We start from the raw sequence: 24,884 nt of genomic DNA on the forward strand, positions 1-24,884 counted from the left end.
AAATACTTGGGCATACTTCTGCCCAGCAGAATAGAAGAAATCTTTCCTCTCAACTTCCCTCCCCTTTTAACAGCTATAAAAAAAGATCTCCAGACTTGGCAGAATGGTATGTTCTCTTGGTTTGGAAGTTGTGCCATAGTAAAAATGATCATGCCTTGGATTTTATACCACTTCCAGGCACTTCCTATACGAATTCCTGCCTCCTTCCTTAACCACTTACAAACCGGACCATTTTGCTGGTCAAAGACCAGACCACTTTTTGCGATTCGGCACTGCGTCGTTTTAACTGACAATTGTGCGGTCGTGCGACGTGGCTCCCAAACAAAATTGATGTCCTTTTTTTCCCACAAATAGAGCTTTCTTTTGGTGGTATTTGATCACCCCTGCGGTTTTTATTTTTTGCGCTATAAACAAAAATAGAGCGACAATTTTGAAAAAAACGCATTATTTTTACTTTTTGTTATAATAAATATCCCCCAAAAATATATAAAAAGACATTGTTTTCCCTCAGTTTAGGCTGATACGTATTCTTCTACATATTTTTGGTAAAAAAAACAATAAAAAAACGCAATAAGCGATTATTGATTGGTTTGCACAAAAGTTATAGCGTTTACAAAATAGGGATAGTTTTATGGCATTTTATTAATAATTTTTTATTATTTTTCATTTTACTAGTAATGGAGGCGATCAGCGATTTTTATTGTGACTGCGACATTATGGCGGACACATCGGACATTTTTGACACATTTTTGGGACCATTGTCAGTTATACAGCAATCACTGCTATATAAAATGCAGTGATTCCTGTGTAAATGACACTGGCAGTGAAGGGGTTAACCAGTGGGTGGCAGTGTAGGGGTTAAGTGTTCCTAGGGGTGTGTTACTAACTGTGGCGGGTTGGGCTTTCATTTAGTGAACACTGATCTCTGCTCCAATCACATGGAGCAGAGATCAGCGTCATTAGTTGCTTTTTACAATGGCATTTCTCCATTCAGCCATCCCGTGAGACGATCACAGGAATGCTCACGGCGATCGGGTCCGCGGGACCTGCGACCGCACTCACGGGGGTCCCGACCGGCACGCGAGCGCCCCGGTGCGCTCGCGATGGCAGGGCGGCATTGAAGATTGGACGTACCTGTACGCCAATATGCCTGCCCGTGCCATTCTGCCGACTTACATTGGCGTGCGCTGGTTGGGAACCGGTTAAAGTGGTCAACAAAACCTTTGTCAGGTTTGTGTGTGCCGAAAAACCTCCCCGCTTGGCCGTCCTTTGACTTCCCAAGCTAAGAGGTGGTATTGCCCTACCGGACGCTAACCTCTACCTAATGGCATGCAATCTGTATGTAGTCGGCATGGTGCCTTTCTCAGCGGAAGTGCATCGCATAGTGAAAATATACACAGACAGAGAGGTACCGAAGACCCCTGAATTCTTCCTTCTACACCATCACGAGATTCCCACCAAAGCCTACAAAAAATCAATTATTCCCCTCCTGCTTACAGCGGCAACGAGCTGCATCCCCCTGCTTTGAAAGCAGACACAGCCCGCATCGGTGGCCATGTGGCTGAGAAAGGTTTCAGAGATAAGGGCAAAGGAAGACTTGGTGGCCACAGAGAAAGGCCTCAATTTTCAAAAAAATGGTTTTACTGGCACAAATTTGTATACTCCGAGGAATATAAAGAGCTGATAGTCTAACTTCCCAGTGATACGATGATCTGGCTTGCTCCCCAGATGGGGATGAAGAGGCTGGACGAGGCTGGATTTTTCTCCCTTCTCTTCCCCCTTCTGCTCCCTCTTCCCCCATTTTCCTGCCTCTCTTCGTGTTCTATTCTCTGCTTCTCTCCCCAAGCTATTACTCTTCTTGCACTTTTTTTTTTTCCTTTTCCCATTTTTGGGACGTCAGACCCCAGGATCAATGCAGTCCCCATTACCTTTCTTTTCACATAAAATACAATGTTTGCCGTTTAAAGAGTGGTCATGTCTGATGCAGAACCTCCCTATCCTGCTACAAATTGGTGCTACCCCACGGAGGGTGAAGGTTTTTGATACGTGGAATATGATAAACAGAATTCATAAGATTTATTTTTATAATCATGTTGAACATTCCTTTTTTTTTTTTAAAAACCATTTAATCAATCAACAATAAATTAGTGGTCATAATGACGTGCACATAAAATATATAGGCTCATAACATATGGTACAAATATTCAATAAACATGATTGGTAATTTTTTAAAAACACTTGTTGAAAATCATCATATAAGCAAAATTGATAGAGTTAGCTATGATTTTTTTCCTAACATGAACAATGCATAAATAAATGCTTGCTTTGAACCAGGCTTGTCTTGGCATTTTTGGATCATAACTCAATGCATTTCATTTTCGCTACTCATCGGGAGTTTTATGGCAGGTTTGTACTAAAAAAAAAGAAGAAGAAGAAGAAAAGCTCTAGGTGATCCCACAAAGTGACTACCATGAATATAAATGTGACTAAACCCAACAAAACAGCCTAATTAAAACTAAAAATGAATAATGTGATTAACTCCAGACTTGCTGCACTGGCATATAGCATGACGTTGGTGGGGATCCACCCTGGAGTGGGGGCATTTATCAGTCGCAGTCAGCCAGCAGACCACCTAACTTGTCCCTATCACATCAAGCAACGGATGGGTTACTCAGGTCTTTGTTTTATTTTTGAGCACTCCTATCTGGAGTGAATCAAATTATAAATTTTTAGCTTTAATTAGGCTGTTTTGTTCGGTTTATTCACATTTATATTTATAGTAGTCCCTTTGTGGGATCACATCAATTTTTATCACACACATACACACATTTACTCATTCCCTCATCAATAATCACTTAACACATTTTTTGCAGATTATCATGCACAATCAGTGCATTCACCATGCACAGGGACGGTTTCTTGGCGACCTGGCTTGTTTTCCGGTTGTTTGTACCCCGTCTGTGGGTGGTTTTCCCACCTCAACCCCAATACTGACATCTTATCCAAAGGTTTCCCTTAATTTCCCGTTCAGAACCTGAGCTGAGCTGGGGTGTTGATCTGTAAGTATTCCTAATGTTGCAATCCATGTCCCCCCTTAGAGGGCACTAATTGTTAATTCCATTTTTAAGTACAAACCTGCCATAAAACTCCTGATGAGTAGCGAAAAGCTATGAAAACTCGTCAAGTTATGATCCAAAAATGCAAAGACAAGTCTGGTTCAAATAAGCATTTATGCATTGTTCATGTTAGATGTATGAGTTAGCCATTATTTTTTTCCTATCAAGTTTGCTTACATGATAACTTTCAACAAGTGTTTTTAACAATTTACCAATCATGCTTATTGAATATTTGTACCATATGTTATGAGCTTATATATTTTATGTGCAAGTCATTATGACCACTAATTTATTGTTGATTGATTCAATTGTTTTTTTATGAATATGGCATGTTCAACATGATTATAAAAATAAATCTTATGAATTCTGTTTATCATATTCCAAGTATCATCATTTGCTTATGCCAAGCCTCATTCAAAGTCCCACTTTTTCCTTCCTTGCTTTTGTAAAATGAACCTATTTACCAATGCTAGCAGCATTAGGATTAACAAAAAGTTAATGGGGAGAGAGTTTAGTTCCACTTTAAGCAAGCATAATTCCAGCCAAAATTATTTCCAATCATCACCCACTAGATGGATGAGTACCATTACTAGGATTCCAGAGAGGAAGATTCTGAATTGTACACATGATGTGTATTTGAAGGTACAGTAGTATGGTAGGGCGTCTGTTTGGGTCAGATAAGGAAGATCTTGAGGTTCTAAAACTTTTTTGGGATGTTCATTAATAAGGCACGGCTAGTGGAACCACATGTTTGCAATATACACCCACCTTAATTCTGTCTTGCCTCTCACACAGTGACCCATTAGGTAATGGCACTCGACACTTGTGTTTCACTGGTTCAAACTTTCCAGGGAATGAAATATATCTGGTCTTCAGCATGGCTTCCAGCTCTTTATTTTCTATTTCCTCATCCATCTCACTGGGAGCCCAGAATCTGTGCTGGGAGCTGACCCTGGGAGAAAGAATAACATATAATCAAAAAAGAAGAATGTCAGGAACCGTATACAACCTTATTTCTTTCCCCATGTCATAGCTAGACTGGTCTGAACCAGGAAAAAAAAAAAACCCTCACACAAACCAGAACAGGCAACCAGCTATTAATTCATGTTTTCCACAAATTTTTTTTACTTTTCTGGCTTTTTTTAAAGAAAATGCCAAATGCTAAACAGTTATCTGTAATCGATTGCCTGCTTCAGCAACTCAGTACTATATCACCCATCACAACCAAGAAGTCAGAGTGCATAGTTCTGGCTAGTGGTGTATGTATTACGTCTTCACTGCCCTAACCTAAAGCTTAGCTAAGAACGAATGTCGGCCAGAAAGCAATTAAACAACACTGCGCTCAATACTCTTCGTGCACAGGAAACCTCATTGTGCAGAGATAAGATATTCCACACGAACACATAACAGTTAAGCTGCTGGTTGGTGAATGGTCTTCAACCTGTCAGTAGACATAACAGAGATAAACCTTTAGCCACAGAGACGTATGTACTAGACTTCACACTGCTGCCTAGATGGTGCCTATTTAACAGGTAACTAATGTTTATTTTCCACCAATTACACAAGTTATTATATACGTTATTTGGAGCCCTTGTGACTCCTCTACCTAGGCCAGTGAAGGCGAACCTTGGCACCCCAGATATTTTGGAACTACATTTCCCATGATGCTAATGCACTCTGCAGTGTAGTAGAGCATCATGGGAAACGTAGTTCCAAAACATCTGGGGTGCCAAAGTTCGCCATCACTGGCCTAGGCTATACATAGGTCCTCATCCTCCTTCAATCAAAATTAGGCCCTGTCTGGGTCGAATACCAGGAGACCCTACTGCCCACTTGTATCTGAATGGCACAGACCAGGGCTTAGTGCCAAGTGGAAAAAGGGATTAATCTTGATTGGAAGATATCTTGTGGCCCTGTGTACAGCTCAAGTCTAGCATCCATTGGGCTACAGAGGGATCCATTTAAATATGATTGCAAGCAAAAGGTTTCTTGATATAGGGGGTCTTCAGCACAACCCTTCATGTAACCAAAAGTACCACATATAATATGCATTATATGTAATGCTACAGAAGACTGCCTTAGACTGAACACTTACTCGAAGAGACTGTACTACAGGAGCGGTTGGAGACTGGGATCATGCTGTAGAAACAGTTAGAGACTATGGACATGTTACATGAGACTGCTAGAGATCCTTTACAAATCAATGTTCCTACTACGGATTAATGTACGAACGCCGATCTCTCCCCTCCTAGACCAGTGGTTCTCAACCTGGGGGTCGAATGATGATTTGCCAGGGGTCACCGAATCCTGGGCTGTTTCTGAAGCCTGCACCTCCCAGCCCTTTTGCGGCCTCCCAGCAGGGCAGTCCCTAGAGCCTGTGGCCACCCAGCTGGGCTGTTCCTGGAGTCCGCAGCTGCCCACTCAGCCTCTTTGCAGCCGCCCATTCAGTTCATGGCATGGTTGGGGGACAGAGACTAGAGGTCAGCTGACTGGTGAGGAATGTGAAGTGGGAGGGGCTGGAGGAGACCCTATTTCCTGATTACAGCATAGGTGTCACTGCTACAAGGCACCACAAAGTCTGAGACACAGAGAGTAAGACTACCTGTGATTATAGTTGCCATTAAAAGTCCCCACTACAGTTCTCAGATCAGCAGATGACCTGGATCAAGAGCATCTAAGTTGGCTGATCAGAACTCCCCCCAGCACTGCCACCGATCCCAACTCCCCACCCCCACCAAGGAGTAAGAGAAGGAATAAAAATCGAGAATACATGGAACGGAGAGGAAAAGGAGGAGGAGTAACAAAGAAAAAGGGAGAGAAAAAAACAAGAAAGAAGGCTAGAGAGAGGGATGGGGAAAAACAACAGGAAATTAGGACAGAGAGATAAAAGGGAAAGAAAGGAGAACAAAGAGAGAGAGTGGTACATCCTAAAATGTACCATAAGGGATTTTAATACTGTACGAGTGGAAGGGACGCAGGGAGTGCTAAATGTCCGTGGGTTAATGGCGCAAATTACTTGTCTTGCGTGCTGATGACCCACGCTAAGAAAATAATTTTACTGGGGTCCCCACAACTTGGGAAATTTTATCAAGGGGTCATGGCACTAGTAAGTTGAGAACAACTGTCCTAGACAGTCCCATCCCCCACAGTTAGAAACACAGTGATGGAAAACAGTTAACCCCTTAATCGTCCCCTAGTGTTAACCTCTTCCCTACCAGTGACATTTACACAGTAATCAGTGCCTTTAATAGCACCGATTGCTGCACAATTGTTAATGGTTTAAAAAATGTGTCACGCAGATCACCGTCATTACTAGTAAATAAATAAATAAATAAATAAAAATGCCATAAATCTATCTCCTATTTTGCTATAACTTTTGCGCAAGCCAATATACGCTTGCAATTTTTTTATACCAAAAATATGTAGAAGAATACAGATCGGCCTAAACTGAGGAAAAAATTAGTTTTTTGATAAAAAATGTGGGATAATTATTATAGCAAAAAGTAAAAGATATTGTGTTTTTTTTTTCAAAATTGTCGTTCTTTGCTTATTTGCTTTGTTTGTAGTGCAAAAAATAAAAACCACAGAGGTGATCAAATACCACCAAAAGAAAGCTCTATTTGTGGGGGGGGGGGGGGGGAGGATGTCAGCTTTGTTTCGGTGCAACCACCACCATGCTTCACAGTGGGTATGGTGCTCCTTTGGTGATGTGCAGTGTTTTTGCACCGAACATATCTTTTGGAATTATGACCAAAAAGTTCAACCTTGGCTTCATCAGACCATAACACATTTTCCCACATGCTTTAGCTGGGTTTGGATGTTTTTTTTCCATAAGAAAAGGCTTTTGTCTTGCCACTTTACTCCACAGCCCAGACATATGAAGAATACGGGAGATTGTTGTCACATGTACCACACAGCCAGTATTTGCCAGATATTCCTACAGCTCCTTCAACGTTGCTGTAGGCCTCTTGGCAGCCTCTCTGATCAGTTTTCTTCTTGTCTTTTCATGAGGTTTGGAGGGACATCCAGTTCTTGGTACTTGGTCAAAGTTGTGCTATATTTTTTTGACTTGATCTCGACTGTCTTCACCGTGTTTCATGGTATATCTAATGCCTTGGAAATTCTTTTGTACCCTTCTCTTGACTGATACCTTCTAATAATGAGATCCCTCTGATGCTTTGGAAGCTCTCTGTAGACCATGGCTTTTGCTTTAGGATGAGACTAAAAAAATGCCAGGAAAGACCTACCAGAACAGCTGAATTTTATTTGGGGTTAATCAGAGGCACTTTAAATGATGCCAGGTTTGTACTGACTCCTATTTAACATGAGTTTGAAAGTGATTGCTTAATTCTGAACACAGCTACATCCCCAGTTATAAGACGATGTGCAGACTTATGCACTTACTTTTTACTTATTTACTTCTCCCCCTAAAAGAGTCCAGTTTGTTTTTCAACTGAGTTGTACAGTTTATAGGTCACTTCAAACTTTTTCCACCTTTTTAATGATTTATCTTTGTCTCATTTTTTTACATCACAGAAACCTGACATTTTAACAGGGGTATGTAGACTTTTTATATCCACTGTATTTAGTGTATATAAAGAAATATAGAATATGGACAAAAGTAGGATGTTTATAACAGCTTACCTGTAAAATCCTTTTCTTGGAGTACATAATAGGACACAGAGCCTTAAGTAATTACTCAATGGGTTATAGGCCACCTTCAGGTGATGGACACTGGTATACCCAATCCAGGAAGTTCACTGCCTATATAACCCCTCCTCCTTCCAGGAGCACATCAGTGTTTGTAGCAAAGTGATATACTTAAATCCCAAAAAAGAGGGAGGGACCTCTGTGTTCCATGATGTACACCAAGAAAATGATTTTACAGGTAAGCTATTTTTTTTTTTTTTTTGCATTTTTATGTAAATATGAGATCTGAGGCCGCGTACACACGCGCGGACTGTTCGCCCAACCTTGTCCGCTGAACAGTGTTTGGGCGGACAGTCCGCTCGTGTGTGGGGCTTCAGCGGACAGTTTCAGCGGACAGTTGGAAGAACAAGGTCTTACGGAAATTCCGAAAAACTGTCCGCTGAAACAAGGTTTCAGCGGACTGTTCGCTCGTGTGTAGGCTTGTTCGGCCAACTAAGTCTCGCGCATGCTCAGAAAGGATTTTCACGCCGAAAGCTATAATGCAGTGTATAGGACGTCATATTTTTCGTCCCGTCGTACGTGCCGTTCACGTCATCGCGCACGGTTTCAGCAAACTGTTCGTCCGTCGTGTGTGGCCATGTCCGTCCATGCTAAGTTTGAGCGGACTGTTTGCCGAAACTGTTGGACGGACAAAGTTGGGCGAACAGTCCGCGCGTGTGTACGCGGCCTGAGGTCTTTTTGACCCCAGATCTCATATTTAAGAGGTCCTGTCATGTGAGGTATCTCCGCGATCGGAAGAGCAAGAGCAATAATTCTAGCCATTCCACGAGCGAGCGCAATTTTGAAGCCTGACATGTTGGGTATCAGTTTACTCGGCGTAACATTATCTTTCACAATATTAAAAAAAAAATTGGGCTAACTTTACTGTTGTCTTATTTTCTAATTCAAAAAGTGAATTTTTTCCAAAAAAGTGCGCTTGTAAGACCACTGCGCAAATACGGTGTGACAGAAAGTATTGCAACGACCGCCATTTTATTCTGTAGGGTGTTAGGAAAAAAATGTATAAGGCTTGGGGGTTCTAAGTAATTTTCTAGCAAAAAAAAGTTTTTTAACTTGTAAACAACAAATTTCAGAAAGAGTCTGGGTCTTTAAGTGGTTAACGGGTAATAGGCCAACTTCAGGTGATGGACACTGGTATACCCAATCCAGGAAGTTCACTCCCTATATAACCCCTCCTCCCAGGAGCACATCAGTTTTTTTGCCAGTGTCTAAGGTGTTTTTCACAACTGAAGATGTATTTGAGGAGCTCCAGGAGGGATCCATGCTGGATTTAAATAGCCTCCATAGACCAGATCCAGCAAAAGTGCCACTGAGGCCTAAGTGGATGGTACCTGCGGCCTTGTATCTGAAGCACAAGGTTTTTGCCTGTAAAGCCTCTCTTTGTAGGGATGGACCTCGGGAACCCAGGGCTTAGGTCTTGTTACATTACCCATCCTAGCATACTAGCTATTATGCCTTTGTCCTGCAGGGTGTGTTTTTTTTTTTTTTTGAGAGGGTTTACTTCCTCTTTAAGTAATTACTTAAGGCTCTGTGTCCCATGATGTATGATAAAGAAAAAAAAAATTGTCATTTAAAAAAGAAAAGAAAAAAAAAAATGTCCCTTTAAGAGCTGTGGGCGGAAGTGACATTTTGACGTTGCTTCCACCCTGCAGTAATATGGAGACTGGTGGGGGCCATCTTCCCCTCACTTGTCTCCATACGTAGCAAGGGGACAGACACAATCACCTCTGCTGCTGCCGACTGCTCTGGTAAGCAGCAGAGGGCCCCGGATCACGGTGGGAGGGGGGCCTCTCTCTCGCCGCCGATAAAAGTGATCTTGCGGCGAATCCGGTGCAGAGACCACTTTTATCTTGTAGCAGATCGGCCGTTGAAGAGGATACTGGGGGTTATAGCAGCTAGCTGCTGCCAGAACGATATCTTCCTTCAAATTCATCACGTAAAACGTTTCTGGGCGGTCCTGAAGTGGAAGTGAAGTAATCACATAAGGCCCTGTGTCCCATGATGTACGATAAAGAAAGCTATACTTTTCTTTTGAACAATTATAAAAGATCTTGCGAGCTACCTAATTAAATATCCTTCATCTCTCAGTGATATACTGACAGCTGCTAGCACCAACCACGCCCCAAACTATCGTGCATAATCAAATTAAAATAAAATATGTGCTACACTATCCCCTTAATATCTGCTGAATCTGCAGCAAAATTATAAAAAATTATCTATTATAATATCTGTGAAAAAAACAATTAACTGGGATAATGTATAAGCGACCGATATTACCATGCAGCTTTCCACATCATATATTGTGAATATACATCATAAATTCATATAAAGTGACATGTATAATACAATAGTGATCCATAAAGTGCTCCACCGCATATAAGTCCATGACAATCTGACCATAAAGGGTCAGCTTTTGATATAAAAGCATCCATTTAAAAAAATATATATATAAAAAATATATATAAAACAATTAAAATGTGACTTGATAGGGGTCTGTGAAAATAACAATCTTTTGTAGTGATTTCACTCAGGTGCTTCTCACCCCAAGGTAATAGCCGCTCACTTCAGAGCGTGTGACCTCATAATCAAGTTTGGTCAATACACGCTTGTGAATCACCTTATAGGTTTCCAGGTTAGGTTGCAAGGTCCCAAACTGCTCAATAGCCCAATGGTGTTGCCTCCTCACATATAAACAGCAAAAAGAAACTCCATAGTGTGATATAGTTTAAAACAATTTAAAATTATGCAAATACAGCCCTAGTTTAGGGTACTTACATGGGTCATCAGTGCACCGCTCTATAACATGCCTTAAAAACGCCAAGCTGTAGATGAGATTGTGTGCTCCTACTCCTTCTGACAGACCAGCTGTCTCCTGCGTGGTCCAGTCTCCTCCCCTACACGTGTCGATACAAGGGAAGTGCCATCTTCATCAGGGGGATCAAGATTCGACACACCCTGATGAAGATACTTCCCTTGTATCAACATGGTTAGGGGAGGAGACTGGATGGTGCAGATTTTTCTAGATATACATTAAAATACACAGAATATGAGCAATAAAGGGGATTAAAAAGGCACCCTCCATCTACAGGAAGTCAACAGATACCCAATCACATGTATGTAGAAAAAGAGCCGCAATCTGTCAGAGTATGCTGAAGTCCAACAAGAGAATCAACGGTCAGATGTAGAAATGTTGCTCTACACTAAAACATCAACGCGTTTCACAAGCTATACTTGCTTCTTCAGGACTGATTGGGTGGGTGCTGATGCGTTGACGTTTTAGTATGGAGCAACATTTTGGCCATGTACCTGCAATCTACATATGACCTTTGATTCTCTTGTTGAACTTCAACATACTCTATGACAGATTGCGGCTTCTCCATACATGTGATTGAGTATCTGTTGACTTTCTGTAGATGGAGGGTGCCTTTTTAGTCCCCTTTATTTCTCATGTTCTGTGTATTTTAATGTATATCTAATAAAATTTGTTAATTTTTTTTTATACAAACCGCCTCATGCTGTGCCTACAAAGACCGTTCTTTGAGTAACTGTGGTGGTTTCTCTTTTCTTTACTATATATTTTGGATGTTGGCAAGGTGATGGTCCTCCTCTCCAAACAGCTTCCAGGTTTTATTACCAAAGCTTAATTGAACAAGCTGAGGTTAGAAGCTGATCGGCTACAATGCACAGCTTCACTAGATCCTGGAGTGCTCCAGCTTTAGTAAAGCTACCCTATTGTCTTTATGTGGAAGTGGCCATTTAGTAGAGTAGCAGGGCATTGCCTCCTCATGTCAGTGCTGCCTGCTGATGGATCATGATCAAGAAGCAGCAGGAAAGGTGGCAGAAGCATAGATCCAAATATGAAATAGGAAGAACACCACCTCGGCATGGCAGGTCCTCAGGTACAGCTTAATCTCCAGCAAGTGAGCAACATAATCTAAATCTCTAGCAGTCATAGGCAGAAGCACCTTAGATGATCTCACACTGCGGACATACAGCTATGAAGTTCAGGGCACAAGAGTGTCAAACCCCAGTGCTATTTTCAGGAGGAATTCAAGACAAACTTTTCACTCTCTGAATCCACAATTAAAGCTCAGTTCTAGGTATGACAACTTTTGCATAGTTACACTGGTCCAGCTTTAACCAATGTAAGTACATATGTGCCATACCTGTAGGGTCCCTGTTGAAGCTTGAACTCATTGTAGTAGACACCATTACTGCAATGATATTGACTATCTTTTGGGTCCCGTGCCGAGTAGCTGCCCTGCTGCTTAATGAAAACAGGAGGTCACTCACCCGACATGGGAACCATCCAGGGGGCACTGTGCATTTTCCTCGAAGAATGCAAAGCGTTCTCTGACTGGACAAGGTAGAGAATGTAAGGTCATTAACCCCCTCCCGTCAGAGAACACTTTGCATTTATGAGAAAAGCCAAAGGGTTCACTGAATGGTGCAAGCGAATTACATTACATTTTGGTATTCACACTTAATCAGGGCAGCCACTTTGTATGGGACCCAGAAGCTAGTTGAGATATCATTGTAGCAGGCACCGCTACTGCAGCTATACTGTAGTAGCCATGCCTACTACAGTGATTTTCTGATGCCACCAGGATCCCACAGGTATAGCACATACCTAGTTACAGTGAGGGGGGAAAAGTATTTGATCCCCTGCTGATTTTATACGTTTGCCCACTGACAAAGAAATGATTAGTCTATAATTGTAATGGTAGGTTTATTTGAACAGTGGGAGACAGAACAAAAAAAATCCAAAAACACATTTCAAAAAAGTTATAGACCGATTTGCATTTTAATGAGTGAAATAAATATTTGACCCCTTTGCAAAACATGACTTAGTACACGGTGGCAAAACCCTTGTTGGCCATCACAGAGGTAAGATGTTTCTTGTAGTTGGTCACCAGGTTTTCACACATCTCAGGAGGGATTTTGTCCCACTCCTATTTGCAGATCCTCTCCAAGTTATTAAAGGTTTTGAGGCCGAAGTTTGGTAATTGGAACCTTCAGCTCCCTCCACGTATTTTCTATGGGATTAAGGTCTGAAGACTGGCTAGGCCACTCCATGACCTTACTGAGCTTCTTCTTGAGCCGCTGTGTTTTGGGTCATTGTGATGCTGGAATACCCATCCATGACCCATTTTCAATGCATGGTCCTGTCCGTAGTTCCTTTGAGGCAACAAAAGTTGTCCTTTCCCCTTAGCAGAACCCCCCCCCCCCCCCCAAAAGCATAATGTTTTCACCTCCATGTTAGATGGTGGGGATGGTGTTCTTGGGGTCATAGGCAACATTCCTCCTCCTCCTCCAAACACGGAAAATTGAGTTGATGCCAAAGAGCTTGATTTTGGCCTCATCTGACCACAACACTTTCACCCAGTTATCCTCTAAATCCTTCAGATGTTCATTAGCAAACTTCAGATGGGCCAGTAGCAGGGGGACCTTGCAGGCGCTGCAGGATTTCAGTCCTTCACGGTGTAGTGAGTTACCAACTGTTTTCTTGGCGACTATGGTCCCAGCTGCCTTGAGATCATTGACAAGATTCTCACGTGTAGTTCTGGGCTGATTCCTCATCAATCTCATGATCAAGAAACTCCACGAGGTGAGATCTTGCATGGAGTCCCAGACTGTGGGAGATTGACTGTTATTTTAGATTTTTTCCATTTGCGAATAATTGCACCAACTGTTGTCACTCTCTCACCAAGCTGCTTGGCGATGGTCTTGTAGCCCATTCCAGCCTTGTGTAGGTCTACAATATTGTCCCCGACAGCCTTAAACAGCTCTTTGGTCTTGGCCATGGTGAAAAGTTTGGAATCTGAGTGATTGAAGGCTTCTGTGGACAGGTGTCTTTTATCCAGGTTACAAGCTGCAATTAGGAGCACTCCCTGTAAGAGAGTGCTCCTAATCTCAGCTCGTTGCCGATATAGAAGACACCAGGGAGCCAGAAATCTTGCTGATTGTTAGGGGATCAAAAACTTTTTTCCTCACTGTATATTGGTCCAAGCTGGAACTTTGCAAATATGTAAAAATTGCCATGCCTGGAATTCATCTTTACCATTTCTAGATGCTCTTTATAATGAACAACTCTTTACTTTTTGGAGTTTAGGTACACTTTAAAGCTCGGTTCACACTGCTGTGACTTACAGTGCTACTTTGCCAGGCGACTTTGCGCCACTTTGTAATGTAATCTTCCTGTAATGCCAGGTCCAAATCACATCAATTAAGATGAGGATCTGATTTGGAGGTGACTTCCATTAAAGTCTATGGGCACAACACAGATAGAAGTCGCCTTGAAGTTGTACAAGAACCTTTTCTAAAGTCGGAGAGATTTCAGTGGTGCTAATTAGGACAGCTCTCATTGACTAAAATGGGATTTCACACGTTACGTGACTTGGGGTCTCACAAGTCAGATCCCAAGTCCCGGCAGTGTGAACCGAGCCTAAAGCAGGATTGGCACAGGTGGTATATAAATTTAGACTGGTTTATTTTAAAAATGTGCACCCTCCCAGCTTCGCATACTGAGACTAAAATTGTTAAGCAGTTAGAATTAGAGATGCATCGGTGCCATACAGAAGATGTAGCATAGCATGTTTAGACCAATCATATATAAATTTTTTTATTTATTTAGAAAAATAAAATAGTGAGTGTCAAATTCTGATCGGTTGCACTTTGCTGGGAAGGATTTGTGTCCGGTATGGTGACCTTTCCCAGTTCTCGGTTGTTGAGCAGTGAAGAAGGGACAGGGAGAACGTTCTGTTTGGCTGGAAGTTGTCCGAGACGCAGCACTTTCATTTTACTGCCAGTTAATCCAGTCACAGGTGAAATCAAAGGCATATTTCACAGGCTGTCGTGCACTTGCTGTACTGCTTCACTTTTATGCCTTGCCATAAAATAGAGGGCACACCTCTGAACCACATAGCTTATTACTACCAATATGCCAAGCTACCAAAACATAATTTACTTCCTCTCACAGTCAGTGACCAGTTTATGTCTCGGGAAGATCCATGGAAATGATTAAGTAGAAACTCCTATCCCAGTAACAAAATATTATGCAGAAGGCAACAGAAAAAAAATAGCTACTTATAATATAACTTCACCTAATTATAATAAAACATACATTCCTTAATTTCAGATGCCTTTTAAACAATCAAGTTACAATCAGGGCCCTCTTTCCTTATTCCTGACATGAAGCGGGGGTGGAATTCTGCACAGCATACAGCGGCCTACGTCGCAATATTGCGACCGGAGGTGGCTCTAGGCTTTGTGAGGCAAAGAGCCTGGAATGGATTGGTCTGGAAACTCACATCTGAACCGCATGTGGAAATCGCAACTGAACCGCTGAACAGCTGCTTTGGAAATTCACAGTTAAAGCGGTTGTACACCCTGTGCAACCACTTTTACCTAGAGGTAAGCCTATATTAAGGCTTACCTGTAGGTGCTGGAAAGATCTCCTAAACCTGCACGGTTTAGGAGATTTTTACAAAAAAGCCAAGCGCCGATGACTATGCCGCATGAGTACAGAAAGGGCACATCATGTCGTTTCTAATAGGGGTCATGCCGTGACTGGCGGCTCCTGCGACTCCGGCCAGTCACAGAGCCGGAGTTCGCGACCCCCGGAAGGAAGAGGGGCGAAGATGGACACTCCCTGATAGTGGGGACAACTGACATTGCGAGCTTCGGTTTCAGGTAAGTGACACATAATGGGCTAGTATGCGATGCTTACTAGCCCATTATGCTTTACCTTTGCAGGGAAATAAAGAGGAAGTAAAATACACTAGGGTTTACTTCCTCTTTAAAACGGTACCCTGTCCCTCAAAAATGGTGTAATGCATTAGGCAAATTAGGCAGCAGCGAGCCCCCTCTGAGCACTAGGTGACCGCCTTATTTGCCTAATTATACAGCCACCTCTGATTGTGACACGTGTGTGCCGTTCTATGCAGCAGTATGCTGTAAACCTGTGTGATGATGCTGAGCCCTGAGCTCACAGGAAGGGGTTGGATGAGGTTGGGTGTCATTCAACTTAAGAGTGGGGTGGATAACTAGTGTCAGGACCTGCAAACCGGATGAGGACCTCCAGCTTTGGCTGATCAAGGGAAAAAACAAACCAAAAAACAAAAACAAAAACAAAAAAAAACAAAAAAAACTGTGGGGCAAGGCTTTCTGGGCTGCTCAATCACGTCTACCGCCAATCCCCCCCCCCCCCCCCCCACACTCAATCTTCTGTTTATGAGCACTTTTTTTTAAGATAGACCATAATTAGGTAGGAGCTTAAAGTGGTTGTGTACCCACAAATGCAAAAAAAAAAAAAAACCTGTAAGGCAAAGGCATAATCTGCTAGTACTACAGTGGGGATAATGAGCATACTAGCTCATTATGAAATACTTACAATAGAACAAAGCGTCGGCATCGCATCCCGGTCACCGCCGAGGGAGCTGACCTTTTCCCCTCTGCTTTTCTTCTGGGTTTTGCGGCTCCGGCGCTGTGAGTGGCATGCGTGCGGGAGTCCTCTGTAATGGCACGATACGCCGGACCTTCACTTTGCATACACCGCTGATGACAGCGGCTGCATGTAGGGTGGATATCTCCTAAACCGTGTAGGTTTAATAGATAATAATTGTACCTACAGGTAAGCCTTATTATAGGTAAGCTCCAGTGGGTGGAGTGAAACACGTTGGGTGGTGTGGCCTGGCAGTGGTCTAGGCTGAGACTGCTATTCACGATCACACAGAAGGCTTTGACTTGATGTGCGGCTTCTGGGACAACTATCACTCTCTACCGCCTGTATTACTGAGACAACTCTGGATGAAGGAGCACAAGGGGGCACCTTTGGACAGCAGCATTGTCAGTCTGGGGAGAGGGAGTGTTAGGCCGCGTACACACGCGCGGACTGTTCGCCCAACCTTGTTCGGCAAACAGTTTCATCAAACAGTCCGCTCAAAATTTGCATGAGCGGACTTGCCCACACACGAGCGGACTGTTTGCCGAACAAGGTTGGGCAAACAGTTCGCTCAACTTTTGAAATGAACGGACTCGCCCACGTAAGGAGGAGGCAAATCCGCCCATTTCAAGCGCGTGTACAGGTAGGCGGGGCCCGCGAAGGAGACGTCGCGGGCTCCGCCGCCTGGAATGGGCTTAAAGGGGAACCCCAACGCCGAAAAAAATCGGCGTGGGGGTTCCCCCCCAAGTCCACACCAGACCCTTGTCCGAGCACGCTACCCGGCCGGCCAGGAAAGGGGGGCGAGCGAGCGCGCCCCCCCTCCTTAGCCGTACCAGGCCGCGTGCCCTCAACATGGGGGGTGCCTTGGGGAAGGGGGGGCCGCGCGGCCCCCCCACCCCAAAGCACCTTGTCCCCATGTTGATGAGGACAAGGGCCTCTTCCCGACAACCCTGGCCGTTGGTTGTCGGGGTCTGCGGGCGGGGGGCTTATCGGAATCCGGGAGCCCCCTTTAAGAAGGGGGCCCCCGGATACCGGCCCCCCACCCTATGTGAATGAGTATGGGGTACAATGTACCCCTACCCATTCACCTGTGAAATAAAGTACAAATAAAAACACAACACAGGGGAAAAAAATATTTTATTGCACAGCCGGGGGTCTTCCGTCTTCGGGGGTCTTCTCGCCGGACTCCTCCGCTATGTGTGTGTAGCTCTTTTGCCAGCGGAGGAGTCCGGCTTTCTTCCTCCCCGCCGCCGGCCTCTTCTCCCGACTTCGGGGGTCTTGTCCCCCTCTTCGGTTCTTCTGCCGGGCCACCGCGCCTGGTCCGGTGGCCCGGTCTTCTGTCGCCGTCTTCCGTTCTTCTGTCGCCGCCTTCGGTTCTTCTGCCGGGCCACCGCGCCTTCTTGTAGCTCTTTTACAGGCGGTGGCCCGGTCTTCTGTCGCCGCTGTCGCCTTCCGTTCTTCTTCTTGTTCTTCTTGTTCTTCTTGTTCTTCTCCAGGAGATGTTGACACGTCGCTCCCTCCGGCCGGAATGCCAGAGCCGCCCTGCGCTGTGACTTATATAGTGACAATGGGGCGGTGTCACATGGTATATGTCACATGGGTTGGTCACATGGTGACCCCGCCCCCTTACGATGTCATAGTCCCCATGTGACATCAACCCATGTGACCAACCCATGTGACATATACCATGTGACACCGCCCCATTGTCACTATATAAGTCACAGCGCAGGGCGGCTCTGGCATTCCGGCCGGAGGGAGCGACGTGTCAACATCTCCTGGAGAAGAACAAGAAGAACAAGAAGAACAAGAAGAAGAACGGAAGGCGACAGCGGCGACAGCGGCGACAGAAGACCGGGCCACCGCCTGTAAAAGAGCTACAAGAAGGCACGGTGGCCCGGCAGAAGAACCGAAGGCGGCGACAGAAGAACGGAAGACGGCGACAGAAGACCGGGCCACCGGACCAGGCGCGGTGGCCCGGCAGAAGAACCGAAGAGGGGGACAAGACCCCCGAAGTCGGGAGAAGAGGCCGGCGGCGGGGAGGAAGAAAGCCGGACTCCTCCGCTAGTAAAAGAGCTACACACACATAGCGGAGGAGTCCGGCGAGAAGACCCCCGAAGACGGAAGACCCCCGGCTGTGCAATAAAATATTTTTTTCCCCTGTGTTGTGTTTTTATTTGTACTTTATTTCACAGGTGAATGGGTAGGGGTACATTGTACCCCATACTCATTCACATAGGGTGGGGGGCCGGTATCCGGGGGCCCCCTTCTTAAAGGGGGCTCCCGGATTCCGATAAGCCCCCCGCCCGCAGACCCCGACAACCAACGGCCAGGGTTGTCGGGAAGAGGCCCTTGTCCTCATCAACATGGGGACAAGGTGCTTTGGGGTGGGGGGGCCGCGCGGCCCCCCCTTCCCCAAGGCACCCCCCATGTTGAGGGCACGCGGCCTGGTACGGCTCGGGAGGGGGGGCGCGCTCGCTCGCCCCCTTTCCTGGCCGGCCGGGTAGCGTGCTCGGACAAGGGTCTGGTGTGGACTTTGGGGGAACCCCCACGCCGGTTTTTTTCGGCGTTGGTGTTCCCCTTTAAGCCCATTCCAGGCGGCGGAGCCCGCGACGTCTCCTTCGCGGGCCCCGCCTACCTGTACACGCGCTCGAAATGGGCGGACTTTCCGAGCGGGAACAGTCCGCTCATTTCGAAAGTACAGCGGACAGGCCCACACACGGGCGGACTGTTCGCTCAAACACAGTTTCAGCGGACAGTTTTTCGGAATTTCCGAAAGACCTTGTCCGTCCAACTGTCCGCTGAAACTGTCCGCTGAAAGCCCACACACGAGCGGACTGTCCGCCCAAACACTGTTCAGCGGACAAGGTTGGGCGAACAGTCCGCCCGTGTGTACGCGGCCTTAGATGGACTAGCAGATTTAAACATACTAATAAACTGAAACCAAACTCCAGTTAATACTTTATAAGCAGTTCCAGCAACTGTTTATTTCCTATTGAGATAAAGGTTTTACATAAATAAAAGTTGATCATTGCAACCACATCTGTCAGTATTACGTGGTTTGTCTCAATCCTCCAACAACTACATCTTCAGGTTAGCATGTTCTGTTGAAAAACAGACCTACAGGCCAAATAAACAGTTGAAAATAAAAGATAAAGTCTAAAAAAAAGAAAACAAATGCAGCCATCACATCGAAGAACTGGTAATAATCTGCAATTTAAAGGTTTGGATGTGGGTTTAAAGGCCAAGTTCACCTTTAAAAAAAATAATAAATGCACTTTTTTTGCAGGTAAAAATAAAATAAAAAATATATTTATTTTTTTCTTGGGGAGGCTGTAAAGCGCTGCACCCATGATCAGCAGATCGCAGGTGTACACCAGGCTCTTGCAGACTGTCAGTACATGGTTTGCCCATACCTCCAAGTACAGACAGTTACTGAAATCCAGGAAGCTCAATGGACTACGAAAGCGCTCATCAGCACCCTTGCAGACCAATGAGAACTACAAGCCATCCAGCCGCAAAGACTGATGGTAGTTGTTTTCAAATTGTGACAGTGGGTAAGTTCGCCTGCTGTGACAAGGAGGTGGTGGATCAAAAAGTGAGGTGCTGGATGATCAGCATGTTACACCCTAAATGTTGAGAAAGGTGAACGTATCCCTTTAATACCGCTTTAAAGCCCAAGTCCAATGTGGGTATCCCATCTCTACCCCCTACCAATTTATTATTAAACATACTTCCCTTTTCTTGTGTCCTCTTGTCAAAGGCAACCCTGAATGTGGCAAAGAACATTGCTAACATAATGACATGAACAAATTTCTCTGCAGCATTCTCCTGCGAGCCAAAGACAGCTTAATGTATCATTCCCAGGGTAAATGTCCTTGAAGCTCTGGGTTCGCAAGAAGTGGATGAAATGCTGAGCTGTATCCAACCTAGAAGAGTGACCTGGCTTGCAGGGTGGTGCCTTGAGTCCACAAGGAACAGCTCCAGAGAGGAGGCAAGTACTGCAGCCAAAGCTACTTTTTTCATTATACGAAGACTTGGGCAATTTCATTTAAAACTATTTTTTCCCCAAAACTGGAGTTGGGTTTAAAAATCACAAAAGCGATGCCATGCTAAGCCCTACTCATAGCTCTGAGACACTGAGACAGAAGAGTATTGTTGGCAGATGACATGGCAGCCCTTCTTGTCACATCAGACCATCCTCTAGTCTCTGGAAGCTCTGTGGCCAACACATGACCCCACTTTAACAAACAAGCCAAAGAGAAAATGATCACTAATTGCACTGGGAATGTTTACCTTGTCTAGGCCACAAAGCCCATCTTGTTAAAAAGAAAAACAATTTACTTACTTAAGTATTTTGCCAGCTGTGGGCTGATCCTTCCCCCAGTAGTGAAGATCAATGCCAAATGGAACAACAGGTGCCCTTGAGAGGTCTTCCTCCCTCTTCTGGTTTTTATTGCTGGGCTCCTTAGCACTAAGACAGAGATAGACATGGATTATAGAAGGCAGTGCTTCCCAAAGGTCATCAGTAAAGCGGCACTCAACTCAACTTTTGTAGCATCTCACTACCACCTATACCAATTACCACCCAAGTGAACTTTCAGTTTAAATCAGATGAATATATTCCAGGTGCCACAAAACATATATAGTGTGCATTCTTAAGCCGGCCATATTCTGGAAGATTTACAAATGAATGTATGTCCATACAAACTTAGGACATTCAATGACATGACGAATGTCATTCAAAAGTACTTCAAAAGTCAATTTGCTTTTAAAGCACAACCAAACTGTATCTGAGCACCACAAACTGAAAACACCATTTAATTCATTTTTAATATTCAAATGCAAACTTACCCATCCATCCATGCTCCATGATTTATCTTATTGAGAAATCACAGCCCCTTAGCATTTATTGCTGTGGCCATCTTGAGTAAGGGCAGATGATTCATATAGCATTTACTTCCTGGAATACATCTGTCCTTAGCTCAGGCATGCAGGCAGGAGAGTGTGCTTAGCTGAAAAAGTCCCTCCTCCCCTCTCCAAGATGAAAAAAAAAAATGTCCATGAAGACTCCTAGGATGTATGACAGAATTTGGCCTAGGCCAGAAACCAGAAAACAACTGAAGAAATGTAGAAAAGAATATATAATATACCTTCCTTTTTTGTTCAAACAAATGGACTTTACTGAACAAAAAACCCATACTCTGTTAGAAATTAATTTTCTATCTTGCTCCTTTCAATTTTCCTATCCCCAGTGGCGTCTGGTGCTTAATATTCTGGGTTAGCCTAACATCAATTATATGCAAGGAGGGGGTGATAAGGGACTATTATACAAGATTTTAGTAATGACAACGGTATCATTAGCAGTAATCAGCATGGATTCATGAAGAATCGTTATTACCAAACCAATCTATTAACCTTCTATGAGGAGGCGAGTTGCCATCTAGATAAAGGAAGGCCCGTAGATGTGGTGTATCTGGATTTTGCAAAAGCATTTGATACAGTTCCCCATAAAGTTTACTGTAAAAAGTAAGGTCCGTTGGTATGGACCATAGCGTGAGTACATGGATTGAAAACGGGCTACAAGGGCTCAAAGGGTTTCAGAGGGTGGTGATAAATGGGGAGTACTCAGAATGGTCAGGGGTGGGTAGTGGGGTCCCCCAGGGTTCTGTGCTGGGACCCATCCTATTAATTTATTCATAAACGACCTGCAGGATGGGGTAAACAGTTCAATCTCTGTATTTGCGGACGACACTAAGCTAAGCAGGGCAATAACTTCTCTGCAGAATGTGGAAACCTTGCAAGAAGATCCAAAAAAAATGAATGAGGTGGGCAACTACATGGCAAATGAGGTTTAAATGTGGAAAAATGTAAAATAAATCTATACACTGGGGGGGGGGGGCCTCTGGGGGAATCTCAGATGGAAAAGGACCTGAAGCTCCTAGTAGATGATAGGCTCAGCAATGGCATGCAATGCCAAGCTGCTGCAAGCAAAGCAAACAGAATATTGGCATGCATTAAAAAGGGGATTAACTCCAGAGATAAAACGATAATTCTCCCGCTCTACAAGACTCTGGTCCGACCTCACCTGGAGTATTCTGTCCAGTTCTGGGCACCGGTCCTCGAGAAGGATGTGCTGGAACTGGAGAGAGTCCAGAGAAGGGCAACAAAACTAATAAACGGTCTGGAGGACATTAGTTCTGAGGAAAGGTTACGAGTAATGAACTTGTTCTCTCTGGAGAAGAGACACTTGAGAGGGGATATGATTTCAATGTACAAATACCGTACTGGTGATCCCACAATAGGGATAAAACTTTTCAGCGTAAGGCAATTTAATAAAACACATGGCCATTCACTTAAATTAGATGAAAAGAGATTTAACCTTAAACTACGTAGAGGGTTCTTTAATGTAAGAGCAGTAAGGAACTGGAATTCCCTTCCACAGACAGTGGTTTCAGCAGGGAGCATCGTTAATTTCAAAAAACTATTAGATTAGCACCTGAATGACCGCAACTTACAGGGATATACAATGTAATACTGACATAATCACACACATAGGTTGGACTTGTGTCTTTTTTCAACCTCGCCTACTATGTAACTTTACAATAATACCTGATCCTGCCCTAAAGGTCCCTGTTCAGGCACTTCCTGTTGTGGGTTGACAACGCTCTGTCCCTGTTTCCCAGATGCTTCCCTGTGTTGTCACACACTCCCCCCAACGAAGGCTACAAGCCACCATGCAGATGCACATTGCATAGGCTCTGTGGTCACCATCAAGAAACCCACCTTCAGAAATGCCATGCAGTCATCACTAGAGTCTATGTAGGCAGAGAGTGGGTGTAAGCAGACTGCAGGAGATCAGCAACACCCAGTTTCAAAAACAAAAAGTTGAAAGAAAGGTGTACTTTATTAGGGGAAATTATTTATGATACATAAGGGCTTTAGCAAACCAAATGTCATTTAGGTAGGGTTTACATCTACTTTATATAGACCTCTTTTGCATCAGGTCTACATCCATTCACTAATAATGACCATCACAAACTATGGCCCTCTAATAGGTGCAACAAAATAGAGGGCGGTGGGGGTCACTTGCCATACCTGGATGAGGCATATGCAGATAATTTATCCCTCATAACTTTCAGCGTTGCGGCAGCACAAGTAGGATCCAGCTCATCGTCATTCCTCTTCCTTCTCGGTGCTGCCAACGGCTGAGGAGGCTTCTTCACTTCTACTTTTTTCAAGGGTGGAGAAGATGATGATGTTGAGGGAGCCTCTAGACCTGAACCAAATAAATAATAAAATTAATCAGCGGATTATGAAAATAGAAGATTTCATATATAAAAACCATTGGCAATGAGATGGTGTAGCCCACGGCAGAAATGAAAGCCGCCGGGGTATGACATCCTAAGCTGCGACACATCTCCTGCTTCAAAAGGAAGTTTGGTACAATGCTCAGCGCACTGAGCGGATGTGTTGAATTATCCTCTGCAGTGCTCTACTGAATCTCAGGACTTCATTTACGAAAAGCAAATCCACTTTGCACTGCAAGTGCAGTCGCTCTAAATCTGAAGGGGTAGATCTGAAATGAGTGGAAGTTCTGCAGATTTTATCATCCAATCATGTACAAGCTAAAATGCTGTTTTTTTTATTTTCCTTGAATGTCCCCCTCGGATCTACAGCGACTTCCAAGTGCATTTTCAAGTGAAATTGCAGTGCAAAGTGGGATTTTCCTTTAGTAAATAACCCCCTATGTGTTGCAGGGGATACATTATCTCTGTACTCTTGCTCTCTGTAGCTTCATGCAGCTTTTCAGTATTATGTGCAAGTTTACATAATTGTCTGAGAGTGGACACCATGTCCAGAGGGGTCGCCATGGCTGGCAGAAACAAGGAAGGGGGCAAAACACACTGGAGTCACATACAGTAATATACACTGGTCAGCCATAACTTCATGATGACACACCTAATATTAAGTAGGTAATACATTTTGCCGCCAAAACAGCCCTGACCCATAGAGGCATGGATGCCACTAGACCTTTGAAGGTATGCTGTAGTATCTGGCACTAAGCCATTAGTAGCAGACCCTTTAAGTTCTGTAAATTGCGAGATGGAACCTCCATGGGTTGGCCCAGATAAAAGGCGATGCATATGCATCCACATGATATAAAAGAAAACATGACCGATCACACCAGACCACGTACATCCATTGCATCCATGGTCCAGTGCTGAAGCTTACTTGCCCATTGTAGGCACTTTTGGCTGTGGGTACGGGTCAGCATGTGCACCCTGACCGGTGTGTGGCTACACAGACCCATACACATCAATGTGGTGTCCATTTTTTCTGCTTTCAACACAACTTCAGAGACAACATGTTCACTTGCTGTCTAATATATCCCACCGGCTTTCAGATGCCATTGTAAATGAAATAATCAGTGTTACTCACTTAACCGGTCAGTGGTAATGAAGTGATTATAAAGGTGTGTGTGTGTGTGTGTGTGTGTGTGTGTGTCAAATACACTATATTGCCAAAAGTATTAGGAAGCCTGCCTTTACATGCACAATAACTTTAATGGCATCCCAGTCTTAGTCTGTAGGTAGCTAGAACAGGTTCAACGCTTC

General features: G+C 44.2%; 1 protein-coding gene across 1 annotated transcript in view; it reads right to left on the reverse strand.

Moving 5' to 3' along the window:
• UVSSA (UV stimulated scaffold protein A) overlaps positions 1–24,884 on the reverse strand; it is a 126,087-nt gene that overhangs the window by 26,265 nt on the left and 74,938 nt on the right. The window contains exons 9-11 of the mRNA XM_077477942.1: positions 23,365–23,545; positions 20,615–20,740; positions 3,885–4,068 (exon numbers count right to left, since the gene is read on the reverse strand). Of these exons, the coding sequence (XP_077334068.1) occupies positions 3,885–4,068; positions 20,615–20,740; positions 23,365–23,545 (491 nt within the window). The remainder of the gene's footprint in view (positions 1–3,884; positions 4,069–20,614; positions 20,741–23,364; positions 23,546–24,884) is intronic.

This window comes from Lithobates pipiens, unplaced genomic scaffold (assembly GCF_037356315.1).
Source record: "Lithobates pipiens isolate NorthernLeopardFrog02 unplaced genomic scaffold, aLitPip1_a1.2 Scaffold_13, whole genome shotgun sequence".
Classification (NCBI taxonomy): Eukaryota; Metazoa; Chordata; class Amphibia; order Anura; family Ranidae; genus Lithobates; species Lithobates pipiens.